General features: G+C 47.4%; 6 protein-coding genes and 1 long non-coding RNA gene across 8 annotated transcripts; 4 read left to right on the forward strand and 3 right to left on the reverse strand.

Annotated features, from left to right (window-relative positions):
- Positions 1–455: 455 nt before the first annotated feature.
- LOC136186398 (uncharacterized) lies at positions 456–3,899 on the forward strand. Its single transcript, XM_065973717.1, has 18 exons — positions 456–632; positions 691–786; positions 907–1,023; positions 1,079–1,158; positions 1,208–1,310; positions 1,362–1,426; positions 1,483–1,617; positions 1,667–1,804; positions 1,858–1,913; positions 1,964–2,131; positions 2,187–2,340; positions 2,400–2,484; positions 2,540–2,631; positions 2,702–2,817; positions 2,867–2,931; positions 3,330–3,394; positions 3,453–3,618; positions 3,673–3,899. The coding sequence occupies exons 1-18, from the start codon at positions 456–458 to the stop codon at positions 3,826–3,828; spliced, it is 2,034 nt and encodes a 677-aa protein (XP_065829789.1). The 3' UTR covers positions 3,829–3,899.
- Positions 3,900–3,958: 59 nt separating this feature from the next.
- LOC136186395 (axoneme-associated protein mst101(2)-like) lies at positions 3,959–9,027 on the forward strand. The gene is made up of 7 exons (XM_065973713.1): positions 3,959–4,101; positions 4,446–4,539; positions 4,609–4,697; positions 4,749–4,860; positions 4,920–5,005; positions 5,064–5,205; positions 5,410–9,027. The coding sequence occupies exons 1-7, from the start codon at positions 4,050–4,052 to the stop codon at positions 8,855–8,857; spliced, it is 4,023 nt and encodes a 1,340-aa protein (XP_065829785.1). The 5' UTR covers positions 3,959–4,049; the 3' UTR covers positions 8,858–9,027.
- Positions 9,025–17,541, forward strand: LOC136186396 (C-Jun-amino-terminal kinase-interacting protein 3-like). The gene is made up of 23 exons (XM_065973714.1): positions 9,025–9,410; positions 9,475–9,595; positions 9,760–9,830; positions 9,886–9,941; positions 10,072–10,571; positions 10,623–10,674; positions 10,730–10,786; positions 10,847–10,942; positions 11,004–11,052; positions 11,109–11,212; positions 11,265–11,324; positions 11,384–11,452; positions 11,511–11,539; positions 11,593–11,753; positions 11,813–12,047; positions 12,109–12,343; positions 12,396–12,476; positions 12,526–12,593; positions 12,655–12,815; positions 12,869–13,037; positions 13,159–14,396; positions 14,457–16,999; positions 17,208–17,541. Exons 1-21 carry the CDS (start codon positions 9,090–9,092, stop codon positions 13,833–13,835), a joined length of 3,372 nt encoding a protein of 1,123 aa, XP_065829786.1. The 5' UTR covers positions 9,025–9,089; the 3' UTR covers positions 13,836–14,396; positions 14,457–16,999; positions 17,208–17,541.
- On the reverse strand, positions 13,946–16,901 carry LOC136186399 (putative ammonium transporter sll1017). The gene is made up of 17 exons (XM_065973718.1): positions 16,824–16,901; positions 16,729–16,758; positions 16,583–16,681; positions 16,462–16,533; positions 16,292–16,411; positions 16,126–16,230; positions 15,860–16,067; positions 15,734–15,807; positions 15,629–15,684; positions 15,482–15,574; positions 15,386–15,432; positions 15,198–15,334; positions 15,025–15,145; positions 14,884–14,977; positions 14,728–14,830; positions 14,535–14,668; positions 13,946–14,468 (listed from the first exon to the last, which is right to left on the reverse strand). The coding sequence occupies exons 1-17, from the start codon at positions 16,884–16,886 to the stop codon at positions 14,132–14,134; spliced, it is 1,893 nt and encodes a 630-aa protein (XP_065829790.1). The 5' UTR covers positions 16,887–16,901; the 3' UTR covers positions 13,946–14,131.
- Positions 17,455–17,746, reverse strand: LOC136186404 (uncharacterized). Its single transcript, XR_010669721.1, has 2 exons — positions 17,689–17,746; positions 17,455–17,640 (listed from the first exon to the last, which is right to left on the reverse strand). It is a non-coding gene; the product is annotated as an uncharacterized lncRNA (long non-coding RNA).
- A 940-nt stretch (positions 17,747–18,686) lies between these two features.
- LOC136186232 (uncharacterized) lies at positions 18,687–22,325 on the forward strand. Of its 2 annotated transcripts, XM_065973499.1 has the most exons (12): positions 18,687–18,779; positions 18,882–18,957; positions 19,019–19,158; positions 19,219–20,157; positions 20,206–20,438; positions 20,494–20,605; positions 20,679–20,835; positions 20,934–20,989; positions 21,036–21,132; positions 21,190–21,251; positions 21,303–21,332; positions 21,388–22,325. In XM_065973499.1, the coding sequence occupies exons 5-12, from the start codon at positions 20,291–20,293 to the stop codon at positions 22,187–22,189; spliced, it is 1,464 nt and encodes a 487-aa protein (XP_065829571.1). In that variant the 5' UTR covers positions 18,687–18,779; positions 18,882–18,957; positions 19,019–19,158; positions 19,219–20,157; positions 20,206–20,290; the 3' UTR covers positions 22,190–22,325. The 2 variants fall into 2 exon arrangements, with proteins under 2 accessions (XP_065829571.1, XP_065829570.1); XM_065973498.1 differs by having other exon boundaries at positions 19,219–20,438.
- On the reverse strand, positions 22,200–23,281 carry LOC136186242 (signal peptidase complex subunit 2-like). Its single transcript, XM_065973515.1, has 6 exons — positions 23,237–23,281; positions 23,105–23,188; positions 22,898–23,055; positions 22,731–22,821; positions 22,440–22,561; positions 22,200–22,387 (listed from the first exon to the last, which is right to left on the reverse strand). The coding sequence occupies exons 1-6, from the start codon at positions 23,261–23,263 to the stop codon at positions 22,279–22,281; spliced, it is 591 nt and encodes a 196-aa protein (XP_065829587.1). The 5' UTR covers positions 23,264–23,281; the 3' UTR covers positions 22,200–22,278.
- Positions 23,282–23,319: the final 38 nt, after the last annotated feature.

The following is a 23,319-nucleotide window of genomic DNA, read 5'->3' on the forward strand; positions in this document are numbered from 1 at the left end:
ATCAGCTTTTGTCGCGTTGTCGTCGTCAGCGGCGGTCGCCGAGACGGCGATTTGTTCTTTCGCTTCCAAACAAGCAGGCCCAGGATGCGAACGGAAGCCTTGAACATTGCGTTCGCCGCGTTCCACGCGACGACGAAAGGTCCGTTCGATCGAACGTAGAGTCTGCCGGCGCGATAGTCGCTCACTGTGCCGACGACGTCGATGACGAATACGACGGCGGTGAACGTGGTGAGACAGATCGACGTTGCGTCCATCAAAGATAAAAAAGGGTCGGATGAGGATCGAATGAATGACTGGCTCACGCGTAAACCGATATGAGTATGTAGGTATACCGTTCACGCCCACTCGTGACGTTCGTCGTCTAAATATAGGCTAGAGAGAAACGAAGCAGGGGTGAAATCAATTAGACTTGATACTGCGCTGCTAGCCTTTTAGAATTGCAAACAAGGCGTGCAATGACCCCTCTTCGAATACTGCTTGGATTAGGATGCGTTGTTCTGGTCAAAAGCGACAGTGACATAAGCCACCACTTCTTTCCGGAACAGGACAAATTCGCAACGGACGATCCCTTCTACGAACTGGCACCAGCTGGCAACATAAAAGGATACACGGTTCCGATCAATCTGACCGAGGCAGGAAGAGAAGGGATCCCCTTTGGACGACCGATAGTCTCTAATGTATCTACTCTAGGCTATCGATGCAATAGACCAGCCCAGCATCATCTCGTACATTGAAGTCGTTCTATTAGGAATGAATTGGGAAACCGGAGCCGGACCCATATTGGAGGTCAATTAGACCGCGTAGTTGTCATTCATCATCATGAGTGGACTCGCGTGCTTGTCATCGGGTTGCTCCAGGCACGGGGTCTCGCGCTGGCTTCTTTTCATGTGCTCTTTCACTTGACAGGCATCTGACCTCGGGCGTTTTCTGGATTCGTTTGATTGGGATCGAGAGGTTCGCGTTGCCATGAACGACTATCGGGCACTTCATATGAAACGGAAGGCCATGTTCAGCGTCAAGAGAGTAGGCTCGCAAAACTTGCGTCTCGCACGTTTTTTCATCGGTTTCTCCCTCGCAGAGTTCAAAGGAACTCGAAAATAATCTGATGGGTGTATTGAATAGGGCATTTTCTTCTGGTCAGCATGAAATTTCTTATAGGTTTGATTTCATTGCTACCTGAAATACGATTCTTTATGCTATAATTCAGTTTGGTTGATAATGTTCTCAAGACTGATTACCTGTCGTCGTCTGCGTCTTCCTATCGTATTTATTTGTTTTCCTTTCCATACTTGACGACTCTAGACAAACAGGTTATGCTTTTATAAAATATAGCAATGTTTTTTCAATTGTTTTTGTAATAGATGTACTATTACAATTTGGAAAGCGGCAAAGGATGTGGAAATTCAATGTGGATTGCAAAAAATAGGTATAACACGCACACATACGCAGAGAGGTAAAGATTATCTGCGTGGCTTCATTTAGATACATATGGATCGACCTGAACGCCGGCCCTGTTACTATAGTGCAGAAATGCGACAGCACATCGACGCTTCCTCGCTTGATCGATGATACAACGTTACCAAGAATGGACCGCTATGGAGAGAAGGAAAATTTCAGGTCAGCTGACAGTACTTTACTGGCACTTCTCTTCTATGATCGATTACAGGCGTGTGGAATTCTTCTCAGTAGTTGCAGCTTTGCTGTACAAAGTGGCTGAGGAGGTCATCTTTCCTTCTCTTCACGCTCTTCGACCGTACTCAGATTCAAGGCATCTTACCATTCACCTCTTTGTTATCACGGACAAGTAGAATGCACGAGTAATTTCGTTATTTTTTTATATTTATTTATTGATTGTAGTCACGAAGAAGCTGGATTTGGTCAAGTTGACTGGCAGAAAATTCGGTCTCTTATAGGTAATACTGCATCTGTGTGCAAGACTTGACCTTTTATTGCTCGATGCTAGGCGGCCTTTCTTTGTTTGGGCAGAAGATGTTGTACAAGATGGAAAAAATGTCCTTCTTCAGTTGCTCTCACTGCGTTGCTGCGTACAGTCATGCACTAAAAACGCAATTAGCTAAACATGACACACGCAAGTCTTCCGTGACGTTGACTAACTACTTAGACTCTAAGGGTGGGTAAATTGAATAGCCAATATCTCTGAAGTATCATAATGGTTTTTACTCTAGAATTGCATTATTGGCTTCAAAAGTTTCGATCTGAATTCGAAGTGAAGAACGTTCCCATCGATGATCTCTCAGCATTCGAGACCCACAATGCCGTGCCAGTGTATCTATTTAGTCTGCAGTCCTTTGAATCTCTTCTACTGGACGGCAACAAACAGTAAGACTCGGTTCTTCTACCTCTGATGAGGCAGGCGTTTTTATATATCCATAATGTAGAGCTGTTGCTTTTGACGACATGGTGATAGCCGTTCAGACGAAAAAGCTAGAATACCCTTGCGCTACTTCGTGCGTCAACGGCAAAGTGCGGAGGATAAAAGGAAGCGTCTTCTTAGACATTATAGTCTTTTTCGTTACAGTTTCAAATGGCCTCTGGAGATATGACGAGACCAATCGCAGCTGCCTTGCTGACTACTCTCTATGGAATTTTGCCGAGCCATTTCGTGATGAGGTTTGCGTTACTGCTCTTCTTCTTGATTAATTAATTAATCAATGTCGCCTTTTTGTTTGTTTGATTGTAGGCATCATGTGAACAAGACCGAGTCTTTTCCTTTGTGGTCCACGGGCCTGACGCCGTTTGGATACCTCTCTGACAGCTTGGAGCTGTCCTTCTCGCTGACTGACGCTATATTCAGAGGTATGTCAGATGGAATGCATGGTTAATTAAAAGATCTATTCCTTTCCAGCTCCTGTGCTGTCTAATATCGAGAAGTATCTTTCAATGGTTACAAACGCCATGAAGCACTACGCGGTACAGCGAACGATTTCATACGGTTTCCTTGCAGGGTTCTGTCCACATGAGTCGGCGACCCTCACTCTCCCTCCTATCGCCGACCCATACTACTAAAACGTTATGACGGGCCGGCCCGTCCCTTGCAATAATTACTGCAGAAGTCATAGGCCTTTATAAGTAAAAATTCACTTTCCCAACAGTTTTATTTACTGAAGCTAGGAGAGTCAGCCCTTCGCTTGCATTAGTTACTCCGAAGGCTTAAAAAATGGCGAGTAAAGCCGATTGTTAGACTAAAGCTACATTTTTTCTTGGGGTATTACTCCCAGCATAATACACTATATATCTATGCTTCCAGACCCTTCTAAAAAATTCTCGGTAGAACTCTGTCCTTGTATTAAACGTGTTTCTAAATGTAGTCTTTTGGAGTGGACGTCTGTTCGGCTTTGTCATTACTTGATTGTACGGAGCTGGCGATGCGGTGGTACGCAATAATTAATTACAATTTCTTTTTTATGTCGTTTTCAATTGAATTTTCTTAGGCAATTGTTTTTGTATAAAATTGATAAAGCGTCGTCTTTGCTTTCCGTCGGAAACTACGGACATGCGCTTTTCTTCAGTCGATCGCTGAAGCACGATGCCGATTCCATCCGTGGTCTGCTTCTCGAGGCGGAAAGAAACACGTATCCCAGACTAGGATGCGATGGAGTCAGACCAAAAAGTCTCCTTATCTTTCTCTTACTCTCTCTGTATTTCTTTCAGGTTCCTCTTCGTCTGCGGTCCATCTATGGAGCTGTTGTTCTACCAGTGTCCTCTTTTCTTCTTTTGGCTCTGCTTAGTTGCCTAACGTACGCTGCTATACGGTTGGGTGGCGGGTTGAGAGAGAAACGACCCCAAACGAAGCCCAAACAACTATAGAGAAAATAATTTTTTGCGATGCATCTCTCTATGCGGAGAGGTTTTAATTGAGAACTTCTCATTGGCCCAGATCCCGTTTGACGTAACGTTCCCCGTCACAATGGTTTCTACACACGCGTTGTTGTTCAGTCATAGCAACCGCTGCTGTTGTTGGACAGTTCGTTTACGTGTACCTCATTCTCGGTTAATTGCCGGACGATTAGTGACTAAACGGTTCCGAAATGAAGAAAGGGTCTTACCTCTTCTTGGTAGCCCTCTTCTTTTTTGTCTCCGGTAAGTTTGGCGAAAAGCGTGCTTTTGGAGATAGGATAGCTAGGATTGATAATTAGTAACTGGCGCGAGCCGACGTTCACTAAGTGGTAATCGCCCTTGACAACGACAGGCCACGTTTTTGTTTTGCGTTTCGTTTTCTCGCGAACCACTTTTTTTGTATAATGCCTAAAAACCGCGACGAATGCTTTAGAGAATTGATTAATGCTACTTTTGTTACAAAGTAGCGAAAGTAACACAGTTGACTGTGACGTCATAACCGCGAGAATCAATGGAGCGGTTTCTATAGCTAGCGCTACGTAAATTTATCGAGAATTTTATTCATTCAATTGCTTTATTTTAATAAGTGACGGCAGTCGCCTCTCGTCAGCCAACCAGCCGGTTGTCTAAAAGGGTCGCGAGTTCTCGCAATGGAAAGTGCAAGACTTCCCTTGTGTGCAGGTACGTTGCCATTTAGTTAGGGTTTCTCTTACCTGTTGTATCCGTGGTTGTATTTCCTTTGTTATTCAGGTTTGTGACGTCATGCGTTGCTGAGGGTCACAGTAAGAAATTCTGCAAGGAATTACTCGTGACCTTTCAAAAGTTGAAATGGAATAAAGGTAGGGAACTCGCACATTTAATTAAGCGAACTTTCATTGATGGCTTTTTAGCGCGGAAAGATAACAACTGGCCTCTTCTCCCGCGCGCGCGAAAGTGTCGGGCAAAAGGAGCTGCCAAAAGCTGTCGTTTGATGGGGGTCTGCGTTAGGGCTTCTACTTGCAGGTAAGCGAGCCTAGAGGAGCTCTGCTGAACTTGACTGAAAGACAATGTGCCATACATAGAGTAGTAAAGAGTTGCTTGAAAAAAAAGAAGCGGGGATCGTTTTGTTCAGCAATTGTGGATCTAATCCGCACTCTGATACGCCGAGGTGAGAAAGACTGGGGGGGTTGCTCTGCCTAATCTTCTGAACGTTGCTGTCCTAATAGATCGGATAATCTTGAACATGGCAGGACGTGTTCTTAGTCGTAAGGCTGGTACTGCTTTTCTTCGTCGATTTCCTTCGTCTGGAAAGTGTTCGCCAAACATGTGTCGGTATCGGGGTCAGTGTGTCAGTCAGTCTGTTTGCAGGTACAGAAATCCGGATTCACATAAGACGTTTTTGTTATCCCATCATTGGCTCAAGTGTTGTTTTTAAACGTTTCTGAAGTGAAGGAGACGCGTCTTTTTGGACTAACGGTCAAACGACGCGTCTCTTATAGCTGTCAAAAGGGGCCTCAGTAGATCGTGGTCCACAACATACAGTGATGTCCCCAACCTCTTATCTCTTACTAGATTTATTGCCGGGTGCAAGCGTAAGGCACGCAGCAAGAATCGTCGGCGATCTTGCGATAAGATCGTTACATTATTCGGATTGCTGAAACCTAAGATACATAGAAAAAGAAAGCTCCGCTTGAAAATTCGCAAGCTTGTGGGGAAGTTGCATTTGGTGAAGAAGAAAACGTTGAAAAAGCAAAGGAAGTTGAAAAGGGTTTTCGATAAACTCGAGTCGGCTTTGTCAAAAGCGCGTAGCAGGGAATCGATGCTTCGTAACGGGAAAAAGAAATTGAAGCGCTTCAAAAAAATACAACGTGCAAAGGAAAACATTATTGAAAAGAAACTTCAGAAACTGTCTCGAAAGCTGCTTTTCGTGGACAAAAAGGAGGCAAAGCTAAAAGCAACGCTAAATCGTTTGTTCCATGGAAAGACGAAGCCGAGAACACATCGACTCAAGGGTCAGCGGATTATTGGAAAGGATAAGGGAAAGCTAAGGAAAAAACTGAAAGCTCTGCTTCGCGCCAAGAGAGTGGGATTGAAGGTAGTGACTCTTCAGAAAAGAGCTCAGAAGACAATCAAATACAATTTGAATCGATTGATTCGCAAAAGGCTCAAGATACCTCCTACTCAAAAGAAGAAGTTAAAGGCACTTGACAAGAGCATTGCCAAGGAGAGAAGTCACCTAAAGCGTGTTAGAAATGCTATCAAAAAAACGTCGAAGAAACTTCCACTCTTAACCAAAAAAATTGCGTCACTTAAAGCTCGACTCTATAAGAGGACCAAGAACAATGGAAAGGATAAGACGACGCTAAGGAAGAAACTGAAGGTTCTACTTCACGCCAAGAGAATAGAATTGAAGGTAGTGACTTTTCAAAAGAAAGCTCAGAAGAAGATCAAACGCATTCTGAATCAATTGATTCTCAAAAAGCTCAAAATACCTCTTACTCAAAAGAAAAAGTTCAAGGCACTGGCCAAGAAAATAGCCAAGGAGAGAAGAAACCTGAAGCGTGTTAGAAATGCTATCAAAAAAACATTGAAGAAACTTCCACTTTTAATCAAAAAAATTGCGCAACTTAAAGCGCGACTTGGAGGGCGTAAATCTGGCAGTTCTAAGAGGTCGAAGAACAATGGAAAGGATAAGACATTGCTAAGGAAGAAACTGAAGGTTCTACTTCATGCCAAGAGAATAGAATTGAAGGTAGCGACTTTTCAAAAGAAAGCTCAGAAGAAGATCAAACGCATTCTGAATCAATTGATTCTCAAAAAGCTCAAAATACCTCCTACTCAAAAGAAAAAGTTCAAGGCACTGGCCAAGAAAATAGCCGAGGAGAGAAGAAACCTGAAGCGTGTTAGAAATGCTATCAAAAAAACATTGAAGAAACTTCCACTCCTAACCAAAAAAATTGCGTTACTTAGAGCGCGACTTGGAGGTAAATCTGGCGTTTCTAAGAAGACCAAGAACAATAGAAAGGACAAGAAAACGCTAAAAAAGAAACTGAAGGTTCTGCTTCACGCCAAGAGAATGGAATTGAAGATAGTGACTACGCAGAAAAGAGCTCAGAAGAAAATCAAACGCAATCTGAATGGATTGATTAACAAAAAGCGCAAGGTACCTCCTACTCAAAAGAAGAAGTTAAAGGCACTTGCCAAGAAAATAGCCAAGGAAAGACGAAATCTAAAGCGTGTTAGAAATGCCATCAAAAAAGCGTCGAAGAAGCTTCCCGGCTTGACCAAAAAAATTGCGTTACGTAAAGCGCGACTCAGAGGACGTAAATCTCGTGGTGGTAGTTCTAAGAGGACCAAGGACAGAAAGAAGAAGAAATCCCAAATCAAAAAGAAACGCCCAAACAAACGCCGTAAGCGGTATTTATTGATTCATACACGTCGTATAAAAAAGCGCGCTCGGGCAAAAATGGCTCGGCTTGAAAAGACACTGGACAAGTTCGACAAAGGTCTGGCGACGCTGGCCAGAAGGAAATCGAGACTTCGTCCCGGTCAGAAGAAGCTGCGAATTGTTCTTGACAAGAGGATTGCTACCTTTACACGTCAACGAAAGAGCAAATCCCAAGTCATGAAGTTTTTAGGAATAAAGATTGCACGTTTGAACAAGAGAATAGCACGCCTCAAAGAAGGCGACGTCAACTCGTACAAGAAAGGAGGAGGAAAGAATCGCTTGAAGAAAAATCTGAGGAAACTGCGTCTCTCTACAAAACGCATTTTGAGAAAGACGATTCAATTGAAAGCCAAGCTCAAGAAGAATAATGATAAGTTGGCTGACTTTCTCAACCAAAAATCTCGCTTGCGTCCCAATCAAAAGAAAATGAAAATTGAACTTGCCAGAACTATTGCTTTGTATAGGAAAAAGGGAAAGAAGATTCGTCTTCTCCTGAAGAAAATTTCGAAAAAACTATCAAAAATGCGCAGAGCAATGAAATCTGTGAAACGTCGTCTGCGCGAAAAGATCAAGAGACATATTTCCAAACAAAAACGCTTCTCGAAAAAGATTTCTCAACTGAAGAAAGAGACAAAAAAGCTCGGCAAAGTTATATCCAAGCTTCGTAAGCGCAAGTCTGGATTGCGTCCTCATAGGAAGAAAAAGAGGATCGCTCTTGGTAAAAAAATTGCTTCCTTGACGGTTAAGCGAAAACGATTTGCCGCTAATATGAAAAAAGTGTCTGGAGAAGCTGCAAAGTTGAAGACTGCTATTCGGGCTCTGAGAGCAAAACTCGCTGGCAAGCGCAGGTCCGCCTCTCCGCCGTTGGCGACGAATTTGCGAGGCAAAGCTGAGCCGAGGATAGATGCAGTAATCAGACCCACTGAGATAAGTAAACGAAGGGCAGGCCGTTCAGTAGAGAATACAGAGAGCGACGGCCCAGGATCGAAGAAAGATTATACCGTTGGTGTTCACAAGAGTCGACATTTGAATAGCTTGAACTTGAAAACGACTGGGGACGAAATAGTTAAATCTAGACGTCGCAACATGGACGAGATGGACAGCGACTCGAAAGAGAAAGCAGCTGAGGCTGAGCGAGGGACAAGAACATCACAGTCTGATGAATCCGCCAAACGTCTTCCAGAGTCGCCTACCGCGGGCTCGTCGTCAATTTTGGACAGTCGATTCAAAATGTTTGAAGAATGGAAAGATGCTCAGGAACGACATGAAGAGGGTCCGTTTCTTTTGAAGCTGGCAAAGCACAACAGACAGAACCTGGTACGCCTCGGATGGACGCAGAAGGAGGATCTCAGAAATTTCTTGATGAAACTCGAGAACGAGCTGGCGAGCACTAGTCCATTCAGCAAGACAGAGGAACAGAAGTGGAGATTATTTTTCTTACTCACCCAGAGGAATATTGCGGTGTCAATCCGTCATTTCGAGCAAAGGTTAGCGTTGAGACTTAGGTCTTTAGGTCAGCCAGGAAAGCACAGGCTACAGCAAGTAATGGGCATAATTGCACTGGGAACTTGAAGCTAGATTGCCTACTGTGTAGTGTACTCATGCACTCAGACTAGATGTACGTGTATGTGTGTGTATGTGTTTGTCTGTGTCTGTGTTGGTGTTTCTGTACAACAAAGCATGACGGTCAACTTTTAAATGTTTTTGTATATGTTGCTTTATGCGGAAGTACTGTACAGTCGGACCTCTCCCACGCGTGCTGGGATATCGGGATCACATGACACCACATCGTTGAGCCGAATAAATGTCTCATACGCAACAGGACGACGTCGTCTACACGGACGAGCCGTCCGACAACTCGGACAGTCGCGCCGTGTCCGATCAAGTGATGGCGCTCGCCAGCAGCATGCTTGCGGAACTCCAGCGCGTTATGGACGCGTATCAAATCGAATCGCGCGATTTCGCTCAACTGACGAGTCTCGTGACGTCGACGCTCGAAGAACTCGACTTCGCCCTGAGCGAAAAGTCGAAAGCGACCGCTCAACTCGAGCAAATGGAGGAGGAAACGTCGCAATTGTTTCTACGGCTGACGGAAGAACGCGAAGCGCGACACGCAGCCGACGAGGTACGAAACGAAGATAAAAGCGACCGCGTTTTGTTCCGGCAGGCAGTCGCTTTCCCTCCCTTAGCGCTACATCACTCTCGAAGACTCGGCGGCCGCCGAAAAGCGAAAGTTGGAAGGCCGAGTCCAGCAACTCGACGCCGAACGGCGTCAATTGACGAGTCGCATCAAAAATAAAGAAGACCACGGTATGATTTAAGTGTTAGAGGGAGGACACGTACTGTACGGTACATTGACATACAAGCTATTAGAGCAAGTACTAGTGTAGAGTGTTTTGTGACTGGATATTTAGCTAACCGTAGCTTTGGTTTCTATTTGAGAGGGATGCAGCACGAGACTCGTTTCTTTATAGTGAGCCGCTTAGAAGAAGATCGCGAGGAAACGATAAGACAGTATAAGGAGAACTCGGCCAAGGATAGAGAGGTAGTTTATACGTTGACCGGCTGCAGTATTTTTGTAATCACCACTCTTCCGGCAGGCAATTAATCGATACTTGCGACAAATTGAGCAGTTAAAAGCGATGGAAGAAGTTCGGTAAGGAGAGAGAAAATCTTTCTTTGATGTTCTCTCTTGCATGGCATTTTTTTCTGGCTCCCACGTACACTTGCCCCCGCACACTCGTAATTTCCGAGCTTGAGAGATTGTGTGAGTTGTTCTACTTTAGAGCTCGATCGTCAAGCATCATAGCTCAAAAGCGTCTACGGTCGTCGTCGGCGCTCGCCGCCAAGGGCGACGAAAAGAAGGAGTCGTCGTCGTTGGCGAAAGAAGGAACTTCGGAAGTGACGACGGCGACGACGAAAGGACCGGGATCGATTGCGCTCGACGTGCCGACCGATAAGGCGAGACCGTGGAAAACGGAATTGTTTTCGCCGACGACCGAACAAATGTCGGAGTCTCCCGTCGTCGGATCGTTGATTCCCGTCGGATCGATTGCCGAGGAAACTGCCGCCGAGGCGATGCGAGAGGAAATGGATAAAGAGGACGAGGAGAGATTCGCCGCCGCGACGACGACGACGACGGCGATGACGGAAAAAGAAGATCAGCGAAATGCGATGACGTTGAGCGAGGAATTGGGAATGACGACCGGTCAGAGTGAAGTAACTGTCGATGAAGAAGAAGAAGCGGAGACGAACGAGGTCGAGGAAGGAGACGACTTTTTTCACTGTAAGATGCGTTGGTGCACTAGATACTCTATTCTCTATTCTCCGTCTTTAGCGGACGAGATTAATCGGCTTAGAAATGAAAAAGAAGAGGTGGAGAATCAGAGGTGTGCGATTTCTCGTCGATTCTACAGACGATCTTATTCATTTTGGTTCTACAAGGCTTCAACTGGCTTTGCAGAAGGCCGAACTCAGTCACAAAGTCGATAACCTCGAAAGGTTTATATAGGATGTTTAGTTTCTCCTGCAATCGATTGTGATTGGTTTGCTCGTCAATAGCGACGTTGCCAATTTGCAAGGCGAGTTGGAACAGAAAGAAGCGAATATCGGCGCTCTTGAGAAGACGACTGAAGAGCTTCGTGCAGACTTGAAAGAGTAAGAACTCGTTCAATCGGGGTTTTCTCTCTCTCTCTCTCTTCATTCGCTATTATCAAAGATTTCGAGAAGAACGCATGTCTCCGGAGGAAGGATACAGAAGGAGCAAAGTAGAGACGCTAAGCGTCACATTTTTCGTCGCTTTTTTTGGTAACAAATTTTCTAGTCGGGTCAACGCCTACGCTACACGAAGACCGAGCTTGATACCGTGTTGAAGCAGTATCATTTTTACAAGGAAAAGACGCACGATCTGGAAGCGGAATTGAGACGGTGAACATATGCGGTCAACTATTTGGTTTTATGTGCTATTTTCTTACCGTAGAGTGAAAGCGGATGCTGCTGCTGCTATTGCGGCGCGCAAGCCGTCTGGAATCAGGAAATTGTATGTTGATCGCCGGTCGCGCTTTTTTCCCTCCCCTGATGTCTAAACTAATTCTTAAGCTTCTCGAAATTGTTTGGAATCAAGACGTCTTCGTCGGCTTCTCCCCCTCGACGTTCTGCGCCAAGAAAGTAAGAAAATTGATAATATGCGCGTGTACACACTCCCTCACGTCTCTGTCTTTTTTAGTCGCCAACAGGATAGCAAGCCCTTGACAAGTCAGTCGAATTCTCTGACGTTTTTTGCACCCAACTGTAGCTTCTGCTTGCAGTGACTCCAGTTGGAGGATCGTCGACTCGTATGCCCATCGATCCCGACTCGTACGTCATAACGAACAGTTGGAAAGTGGGCCACGGCGGCATTATCGATCCCACGGCACCGCCGCTGCCCCAATATCACAGCAACGTCGCCGTACCCGAAGCCGGCGTTCGCGTAAGAGCACCGCGTTGCTTAGCGCCACCTCGCCGCGACGATGGAATTTTTTTGCACAGCTTCAAAGCGTCGTTTCCGTGTGCTGTCCGTCCGAGCCCGTGTCGTCGTTAGACAAATTGTCGTCAATTTCGACGGGAATCTTTCTCTGGCTGTGCACGATCAGCAAAGACGAGGCGTCACAGATACACGTGGTCGACGTCACTCTGCCGTCGCGAACGAAAGTCGTCGAGAACTTTCTCGTCAGCGACTCCCGCGTGCCCAGCATGGAATTTGTGCCGACAGTTGCATTGAAAAGTTAGCAGCAGAATTTTAGTTCAATTGGAGGGGGAACCCTTTTCGTTTTGATTGTATCCAGATGTGTCGAAATCATTGAACAGTCCAGAAAAGAATAGTCCGGAAAAGAATAGTCCGGAAAAGAGTCCAGAAAAGAATGCGGAGAACGAAAAGGGTCAAGACGACGTCGACTGGGCGAGCGATGTCGTCGCCGTTCAAGAACATCCTCTCATGGATCCTAAACCGCCCAAGGAACGTGGCCACGTCGCAAGCACGTTCTTTCATTCGTCAGTATGGGTTGGAACGGAATCGGGATGGTATGGACTTAGAGTTTCTTTGTACGGGTAAATAGAAGCCGCGTCTTGTTAGGATCTATGTCTATTCTACTGTTGCTGATCCCGGTCGACAGCTGCTGGTCGAAGACATGGCAAACAGTGTCCGCTGCATCAAGTCAGTTTCTCTATGTTTATTATTTGCATAGGAAAATTTGGCGTTTTAGATTTTTCTTTGACGCGGTCTTCGCTGGGATTGGCGACGGAACTTTAGCTGTTTTCCGCCCTTCATCTAGTCAGTGTCACCTTTTCCTTTCTGCTGCACCTTGATGATTGTGGGTGATTGCGTATATTAGGTGCCTGCTGTGGCTGGGATCTTACCAATCACAAGAGAATCCCCTTGGAGTCAAAGTCTCTCGTAGCGCAAACGACCTGCCTGGCTTCGATTGACGGACAGCTGTGGGCGGGCTGCGGCAACATGATCAATATCGTAAATCCGGAAACGCTTCAGCTAGAGGCACGATCACATTAACATAGACAGAAAGCGCATTGATTTGATTTTCTCCGTAGACGGCATTTACGGCTAGCCAACGTCTGTCAGCCGAAGTTACCGCTATTGCCGGCATCGGCGACGTCGTATGCGTTTCCGTCGCTCAGAGTCCGAATGTGTATCTCTTCCACGCTCGCAGCATACAGCCACTTCAAGACGTCGACGTCTCGCCGCTCTGCAACATCATAGGTAAGGAACGAGGTATCATGGCGTTGCGTATACGGTACCGTTTCAAAAGGCACCTCTCCTAAAAATTAGAAGAGTGATGTCATATTTGGGATTTATGGCTGTGTTTTTTTTCTTTCGCCAGACAAGGAAATGATTTCTCCTATTCATCCGGCCAACGTGACGTGCATGATGGCCGTCAACGGACTCCTATGGGTCGGCACAGCGAGCGGCGTCGTGCTCACACTCGACTTCTCCAATCCGACGATAACTCATCGCAGTTCGCGTCAGGACATGCTGGAGATACGCGCTCGTCGTACAAGGACACCCGACGGCGCTAAAGACGACGACGACGGCAGCGGCGAAGCTAGCAAAACATCGAGTCCTCCGAGCTTGAGTCCCACGCCAAACGCGGACGGCTATATCGAGGTTCTTGGTTCGTCGCGTCGCAGCAGGGGGCTAGTGTTGCCGTCCGTCTGCTCGTACGGCGACGCTCGCATGTCGTGCTTCGGTCACTTGAACGGCGTCAACTCGTTCGTCGGCGTTCGTCGCGACGATATCGACTTGACTGGTCGAGGACAGCCGGAGTCGTCGCCGTTTGACGGCGACGACGGCGGCGGCGACGTCAGTCGCGAGTATGGTTGGATCTTCAGCGGCGGATTCGGATTCGTCGATTTGTATCTTGAGAACGTCGACGAACGACGAGCGAGACGACGAACGTCAACTCTCATGCAGACAAAGGCCGCCGCGTCGCGTTCCACCGCGGGTCAGTCGATCGATGTGAGGTACGATTCGCAACAGTTTCTGTTTTGGAGGCTGTGAAAAAGCTCTTTTTGATTATTGTTGCGCGCTGCCAACTAGCTTAGAATATTACTCTGCCCACTTCCCACTCCCCACTCCCCCCTTCCTCCTCTCCCATCCCGTTTATGTACGCTTGATTTATTTAACAGGATTTCTCCTTTTTGTCTAAAAAACACGGCTTCTAGTTTTTAGTATTTCGTATTATAATCGTTAATGGATTCGTCAACGAAAGTGCTTTATTGTAAACGTAAATGCAACACGAGAACAAGCGAGAAAGTCAAAGTTATAATTGGCGGCGCGCAAAAGAGAATCTGCTCTCACATAGTGGTAACGGTAGTAGTCGCTGTTAAGTTCTTGGCCGGTGCCTGGGTACTTTTGTAGCTGGAATTCAAACTCCTTCGCAATGGCACCGAGGACTTGTCGGATTTCTGCTCTGGTAGCGGCCTTGGCAACGACGGCGACGGTGCACTCCCATCGTTTCCCTGGGGCGACAGGAGCGGCCTCGCTTCGGCGGCGGCGGCGACGCCGTCTGCGAGAATTTGTTCATCTGGGTCGACGTGGTCAACGTACTCGTCGGGGCAGGTGAAGAGAAGACCGCGCTTGAAGATCAGGTCTGGCTCTTGGGGTGATCTGCCTTTATAGATACAAAGGCACCTATTGTAATAACGCAGTCGGAATTCATCTATAACGTTCACAGGCACGAGGCGCGTCTAACCGTACTTCGACATTAAAGTCACTATTTTCTGAACCGGAATGAAGTTCAGAATAAGAAAGAGAACGCCGCAGGCAAGCGCCGACCAGACAGCAATGACAACGCTGCCAAGCAACTGGTACCCGAATCGTTGAGCCTGTGTCTGAGGTAAAATGAATAGACGGCATAAATTATCTGTGATTTGTTTAGCAGTCTGTTTACCACGGGCGGAAGGCAGAGATAGCAGTAGCGCAGTCCTCCGTAAGTTTGGTTGACGAAGTCGTCGTTGATTAGAATGCCCGGTGCCATCATAGACCAGAAACCACTGAAAAAAAACCGAACTATTGCTAAGTCAAAAGTCGCCGCTCTTTCTCTCACCACATGCCATGGACTGGGAATACTCTCGCCGTGTCATCCAAGTTAAACCTGTACTCAATCCAGCATCCAAAGTGATAGAATAGAACGGCAATGACTGGAATGACAACGATGAAGTGAAGAAGTCTATATTAGCAAACGAACTTCCTATTCCAATTGCCCATTGCGGCGTGACGAAAGGACAACCAGACGTGATAGCGACGAGTGCGCCGAGAATTCCATTGGCTATCTCATTAACATTCGTTGAACGGCTCCTCAGACGCAGCTACAGCGTAAAATAGTAGAATCCGGCACGGACAAGAAGTGAATTCTCGTACCTGAGCGTATCCGGCAATACAGACGGCAACTAGACCGGCTGATCCAGTACACAAAATCATGTTGATGGCTATGCGTCCTGGAACGTCGTAGAACATCAAGGCGTACTGTTCATGTGCGCTGGCAGATCGTGCCGTAGCTGTCAAACAAGGAATTCAAGCAGACCGTTCTACGTAATCACGACTCTTACTTGTTGCCGATTCGACGCTTTCTGTTGATCCGCAATTGAACGCAAACCTGGAAGGAGAATTTTTCAACAGCAAGTATCAAGAGTCCGCAAACGTACCAAGAAGTCCACAGGATGAGTACTCCTAAAGCAGAGTCTTCGATGTACAGATCGCCTCCGCCGTGTTCTGGATACATCCAATCGAGAAAACGACTATGGAAGCATACTGCTTAAGCGCACGTAGCATCGTCAGAGCAGCGAGTTTACTCTGGTTTGCTGGGTTGTTCACGGCCTTCATTCAGTGTAAACCGAGCACGCTGTCTCTGAAGAGAAACGAACGTAGTATGAATACTACAAGGGAGCGGAAATCACCTTCTCTATGTCTTTCTTGCGGAGGACGTTATCCAGTTTTAAGACAAGCAATAGCATGAGACCGGCTATGCCACCTGCGGAAATAAGTGTAGATATCTTTCTCTCGCCGCTGCTGCTTCTCGTTACCTAAAAGATGGACCGCTCCTCCACCGGCAAAGTCCACAGCGTACATATTATTTTCTGTTTCGTACAAATGAGTTATGTTGATTCCATCATAGGAATTATTTCGACAGAAGAGCTTTCGATAGGGAGAAAGGAACGCGGGCCCAAGAAAAGTTGTGGCATTGGCAGAGCCTCCCCATACCCACCGAGCCACCATGGGATGAATGAATCCCTGAAAGAAAAGACACCACGTGAACAGCTTTGAAGCCAGTTTGTCTTCCATCACAAACGCTGATCATGAAGGCATAAATGGGGATGGCAATTGCGCGCATCTTTCGACTTTGCCCGCACAGAGTTCCACCAATGATAGTAGCCGTGTTGCTGGCAAACGTGAACTATGAAAAGCACGCAGGACATGAGACTGGCGCTGTTCTTTTCCTACAATACGAAGGCAACCTTGAAAAAGAACTGGACTGTATCAGAGCTATCCATCAGAGGATAGGGACGATCTCCTTGCGACAGGCTATAGCCGACGACAAAGAAGCCGATTGCACTGGCACACGTATCCAAGTATTTCTGCAGTCAAGCGGCAATGAGAGCACAAGAGCACATCTCTTGGTCCTTACAAAAAGGATGACGGATCTACGGTCAGATCGATCCATCACGAAGGATGATTCCATCAGCATGAAACCGGCTTTCTAGAAAATTGCATTAGCGACAACGGTGTCCTGCTCTAATTCTTCTCACCATAAAGAAGATGAGGATTGATGCAACGAGCACCCATGAAGCGCTCGCGTCCGAGTAGCGATAGTTTATATGCACAGCGTCCGAGGTACACGTGTTAGACTGCAGCAGAAAGTCGACAGGACAGCAAAGCAAAGTCACAATCTTACACTTTCGATGTGTTGCATCTTGACGTAACGCTAAAGAAGCGCATGCGCCCAGGAGAACATTTGCAAACCACAGACGATAGTAAAGAACACCTAACTGCCTTTAGCGGCTTAGAAAAGACTCGGCGGACTTTCTCTGATAACCCAATTGCTGTGGTCATACTGAGACGACGGAGGTGCATAATGCACCTCCTCAGAGTGGCTCGAGATCGTGAAGAGAATGCCGATCCGGCCTCGCGGGGATTCGATGCGCTGTATACGCCCGAATAAGAAGGTATAATTGATTATATCTTTCAGGTTGATTCGGGAGTCGTCTAAACACGTCAGCCACGCCTGCGCCGAGTTCTGAGTCTAGCTCTTCTCAGAACTCGGCGCAGGCGAAAGCAAAGACGCCTCTTCGCCTGTCGAATCCATCAGAGACGCCTCGCAGCGCGCCGCTCTCTATAGCGCGGCGGATTCACCACCCTTCTCTTTTTCCCTAGATCTACACCTCTTTGTTTCGCTAAAATCGTCCTCGCTGATGTCCCTACAGGGTTCTGCTGTATTTTCCGAAGCCTGCTCTAGCCTCTAGGTCTGAAAACGAAATGGCGAGCCTCGTCGAATCGCGTGAAAACGCTTGCCTCTGCCTTCCGCTTTGATCAATTCGGTCAGAAAATCATCCAATAGATCGCAGGCTGAACGAGAATCAAATCTGGGCGAATGCGCGACGGCCACGTACACGATCACAAGTTGCGCACATTGGATTTTATTTCGTACAGTACATGCAGAAACCTAATCTAACTGTAGTTTTCGATCCTTTTTCGTCGTTCGTTCGTTCGTTCTTCCGCGGGCCTTCTCTACGCATCTTCGTCGATCGTTTTTCTTCAGCTGTTTTCGTCTTCGTCGATCGTTCTCTCTTCGATCTTCGTTCGCGATCTAAAATCAAATCCCAATTAGTCACTGTCAAAATATCGTTCTACGTACCTTTTCTGAATGCGTCCGTATTAGCATTACCCGAGCTACACCACGGGGAGGTTCGGACGTTTCGTAGCTCATGGCAGCCACCGCAAAGCGATGACCACCGGTTCCAAAAAGTTTCGGGCGAGTTTTGACCTCATAGGCCACCTCAACCAGTATCCGCCTGGACGAGTAGTCGGCCCCTAATACCGAGTCCCCCGGCGCGACGATACCTGACCACATTGGTAAGCACGAAGCTAAGAACCAGGGCTTCTGAGGTGGAGAGCGGCTGACTACCGTTTGTAGGAGTCGACAGGAAAGGACGTGCAATGCCCAGATCGAATTCTCCTGAGCCAGATCATCCGCAATCTAATCGTGCCAATTGGTGAGATAAGTGCCGGCAACCAGACCGCTTGCGACACCCCCTCCGAGCCGTACCCACTCTGCTTAACGCAGGTCGTGCTCGTTTGGCGACAATAAGACATATAGGCGATCTTTCTGCTCAGTGCGTGAACCGAGGCCGAAGCCCCCCATCGCCCTGCTTAGAGGCTCCGGCACGGGATTAATCCGTGGGCCACGCTGATCCGACGATCCAGACTGTCCTTTTGCCGATACTCCCGAGCCAGTCCGTCAAGGATGAGACGCAGATTGCTCCACGCCGCACCCACCCTAGGCCGCAACTGAAGGAGAATCGGTGTGCACTTCCCTTTTGAACCGTGTAGCTCCGCCCAGCGCGCTCATTGGTCCGTTGACCTCACGTTGGGTTCAACTAGCGCTCTGGTTGGTTCCTTCGAATAGGTGCGAATTTTTAATGACCGTTTGACCATCGATTGCATCATGATCATGGTCAGCAAATCTATTCTTGGCAATAATGATGCAAGATTTCTCGCCTCAAGGTCAAGATGGCGTACGATTCCTCGTGGTCGCATTTCTTCTTCTTCGCAGTTTCGTCTTACGTTTCGCTCTACATTATCGTCGATTGGCTTTTTCGCGGGCTTGTCGAACGGCCCGGACATCGATCGAACACGTGATCGAAGCAGAACGTGGCGTAGAAACAAACGTCCGATTTCGGCGACAACGACGACGACGCGGGAGCCAACAACGATGCAAATTACGGCGTCAGTGAGCGTATGGGCGATCGGGTGCCCGTTTTTCGCGATGAAAAAGGCGATCCGTCCACCCTGACGTCGCCGATAACTTTCGCTTCGTTTTTTTTGCAGTGATCTACGACTACGAAGCGCTTCGAAATTGATAATTCGCGCTCAAATTTGAAAAACCGTGCGAATATTGGAATAGGTACGCTTTGGGGGCTCCCCGAATCAATTAAATAAATAAATTAATTAATTAATTAATCTAGTTCTACTTTGAAAAAGAAACGAACTGCATCAATTTTTGAACAAGCATAGGACTTTTACCCTCCTATGTAAGACCAAGGAAGTTTTGGTTTGCAGTTCACACTGAGATCGTGCACCACTGGGGCTGTTCGTACCTCCTCTGGTACAGAAATAAAAGCTAAACGCATGATTTAGCAATGACAGGTTGATGATTTTTGTCTAGGCACATGCACGCAACCCGAAGGGCCGCCGGACACGCCACGCCTTTCTACTCAGCGACAGCACGTGACGAGCGGAAAGAGCAAAGACATGAATACGCTGTCGCGCATTTATCTCGCCTATTTCATTCTTCAGTGCTACGACTCAACGACAACAGGTCGCACCATACAGTTCTCCGGCCGAACGTGGACAGTGAAGGAGTCCGGCTCGAACGTATATGGCCCCGGTCCAAACTTTTGGTCCCCGGACGACTACCACGTACAGATCGACTCAAATGGCTCTCTCCACCTCCGAATATCAAACACGACCGGCAAGTGGACGTGCTCGGAGGTCGTCTTGACCGAATCACTTGGCTACGGCACCTATACATGGATTCTCGACGCCGAAGCGGATGTCGTAGATCCACAGGCTGTCGTGGGCCTTTTCACCTACTCGCACAACAGCAGTTACGCTCATCGCGAAATCGACGTCGAATTGGCGCGCTGGGGCGACGCGTCCGAGCCGACGAACGCTCAGTACGTCGTTCAGCCGTGGCACAATCCCGGCAACCTACGTCGATTCGTCGTGCCAAGCGGCGTTCGAAATGCGTCGTACTCGTTTCGCTGGGCGCCCGATCGGGTTGACTTCGAGACGCGCTGGAAAGACGGAGGTCGATTTTCGTGGACGTTTAACGATTCCGGCGAAGTGCCGCCGCCCGGCGACGAAACGCCGATCGTCAACTTTTGGCTGTTTCGTGGAGCACCGCCGACGTCCGGTCAACATTTGGAATTGATCGTCAAGGAATTTCGCTACGTGGCTCTCGGTAATGAATCGCCTACACTGACTTCAGTGTCCAGTGTCTCTAACACAGGGACAAAGGCTTCTACTACTATTACTGCTTCTACGTCTGGTGCAAAGAAAATCAACTATATGCTCGTTCTTTGTTGTCTGATGGGCATAATGGGTATGGCACTCTGATGTGTTTTTGGTATAGATTAAATAGATTAAATAGCCACTGACTGTGGATTAATTTTAAGCCTCGTGTTATTCAACGTGGAATACGGGCGCTCTTGTTTCCCGAACAACGATCCGTACAAATGGACGATGTGCGATCAAACAGCCGTCCCCGACACCGATTCCCTGTGCACAACGTTCCCACCGTCTTTGAATACCTTCAAAACCCAATTCGGAGCGTTTCGAAGACGAATTACGATCGTTTCAACGCCCTATCGTCAATCGAACCCGGTAAAAACGATCCGGATGATCGCAAACGCCTCTCGAAAGGACTTCGTCTCTTTAGAAAGCCTTCCGACGTTGAAAATCCAAGCACTTGACGTCGAAAACGACGACTGGACAGAATCGATTGGCCTCCATACAAAGCAATTGGCGCCGCTGCGAGAACCACTGCCCAGGTCAGAATGCGCCGCCTCCGCGCTCGAAGACCTATTAAGAAATTGTTCTCCGTTTGGCGCCGACGTCGTCAAGATCGGAGAAATTGCAAAAGAAAACGCCGTCGCCTTCGTCTCGAGACAAAACGGTTCATCGGCTCTCTGTTCAGCCGGCTGGGCACGGAATTGAACGGCGTCAGCGCTGTTTGGTGTGGATGCCCGCGCGGAAAACGAAGGCGATGACGAGAAACAAGGTCTACACTTTAAAAAAATATTGAATAAATTAAAATTCATCAACGGCCACACGGCGTTGTCTCGCTTCAAACTTTGGTCTGTCACTGTGTCTTTTTAGCTGCGGAGTAGAAGCTGTCCTTTGCCTGAGTCATCCTCGCCTTCACGTCAATTGAGGTAGTGTTTGCAGAAGTACATAAGTATTGGATCATTTTTGGTTTAGTCCTTACCAGCATACTACATCTCGTTTGCACGTGGCTCTCTTGCCTTGTGACGTTAAGTACAGAATAGTGTCACGTTCTCCACCTCAGCTACCGAAGGCAAGTCACTTGCTCGATCAAAAATAATTGAGTTTTGACTTGATCGATTGGTTTTAGTTGAAAAAGACAGTTCATTTTAGGCAGACGCCACTTCTATTAGGAGCCCATTCGTCTGAAGGGTAAACAAGTCTCAAACATGAGTGACGTTTCATTGATGTTTTTTTATCCAGCGGTATTAGAACCGAACAGCTACACGTCAGGTTAGCATATCATGAAATACAAATAATGACTCCACGTGGAGCTTTTCTTACTTAGTGTATCCGGTTCGAGTCTCACTGAAAAATCAACTCGAAAGCCCCTTCAGATCACTGCACCGGAAGAAGACGCAGACCCCAGCGTTCCTCAGCGTACGACAGGAGCAATGGTCCCCGCTCTTAACGCCGCCTCCATGCAACAAGCGACGATTGCAGTCAAAGACATTTCAGTCGACCTTCCCCCATCCGCATTAACCTTAAAAACGTCTCTCTCCGCCGAACTTCTCGCCGGCAGTCTCTCCTCCGTGCTCCGCGGTAAAGACCAGCATCTGAACGCGAGCAATTCGACCAGTCAAGTGTCGCCCGGTCTCTCGCGCATCACTCTACCCCAAGCTCCGTTTGAGTCGTCGTCGGCGGTCGGACTTGGCCCGTCGGCGTCCGGCACGTCGCTCAACTCGCTTCGCGTGAACTTTCAGGGCTTACGACTAAGCCAGACAGATGTGACGAATAGGACGAAACGAGCGAGTCCGATGCTCGAGGGAGAAGGGCTGCACTTGTCGCCGCGCGGCGCTGTTTCGTCGCAGCGCATCGAAGTCGTCATCCCATCGCCGGAGCCAAGGACTAGAGAACGTCCGTCCTTGTCCTCAAATGGGAGCCTGTCTGACGACGAAGAGATTACGGTTCCGCGCACGCCGGCGCACTCGTTGGCTAGTGCGCCGACCTATAGTCCTGTTCGATTACTAAGAACGGGGCTCGAGGGAGACGACGTTGACGCTATCGACGAGGAATCGCATCCCAATACTCAGGTAGAAGAAGACACGTCGGTTGATGATACTTCGATGGGTATGCCATCGCCCAACTAAGGTCTATTCCTCGTTTTCTCTTTCTTTTATTGAGAACACTATCGCTACTAACTGGCAGTGAAATGCCTTTTTTCCTGTCTCGTTGACGTTCAATCGTCTTTTCCCCTAGATAGCAAATCTGCATGCAGTTCTTTCACGCTCTTCTTGAACTCGTCTTCGTGAAGAATTCCTTCGTCGTCGAACCAGGTTCCGATCGATCTGAAAAGATGTATTTCACCACCCGATAGAATTTTACAAGGTTTCTTTTTACTTTGTGAATTCTGATTCGAATGTTTGCCCGCCTTTACCGCGCTGCATTTCCATCACGAGAGTGAACTCGTGATCAAAGCGTTTCAGGATCGAACGCAGGGCCCAAAACCTGGGTGACGAATCCTGAAAATGGGGTAATTTATAATTAGTAGCAATCTGAATCTGATGATTTGGTTACTGTACAAAAGTGCCCAATTCATCAGATAGTTCTCACCGTCTCAAACTTTCAAGCCATTAGGACGCAGTTTGAGATGGTTTTGTTGGTATATTACAGGTACCGTTTTTTGTTTACCTTTCCCGCTGGATTCTGAACTCCCCAATATACGTAATTCCTCTCTTTGAACGCAGTGAACAACGTCAAGATGGACATGAGAAAGAAGTACGTAAGAGAAGTCAAGATCAAATAAGGACATATCAGGTAGAGTACTACAACTAAACACCACATGCTTCAGAGGATATCCTAATGAGCAGAAAGCCAAGATGTATTTGGACAGAGGAAACGGAAAGAGATAATCGTAGGCGAGAGCGAAGAGGGACAGAACGCAGGCCAATGAACAGATTGCGAGACGAATGTCCATCAAAGAATGAGATTCCTTGCAGCCCATATCGGTTAGTATCTACAGTCGATATATACATGTATGGATGCTAACAGCCGACGTTTCTTGCCTTCTTTGCAGCGTCGTCCAAGGCATTCTTCACTTTCGCTCCGTCCCACTTGTCTACCTTAATCGGCTTCTCGTTCAAAGACCACTGGTACAAAGAATTGAGCTTGGAGCAAGCTATAAAGGCAATCGGTACCTTGAAAGACGAGTCTTTTTTACTCATTTTTTCTTGTCTAGCGCGCGCCGTTGTTCTGTAGCTGGCACGTGGCAGAAAAGACC

Source organism: Oscarella lobularis, chromosome 4, assembly GCF_947507565.1.
Source record: "Oscarella lobularis chromosome 4, ooOscLobu1.1, whole genome shotgun sequence".
Taxonomy (NCBI): domain Eukaryota; kingdom Metazoa; phylum Porifera; class Homoscleromorpha; order Homosclerophorida; family Oscarellidae; genus Oscarella; species Oscarella lobularis.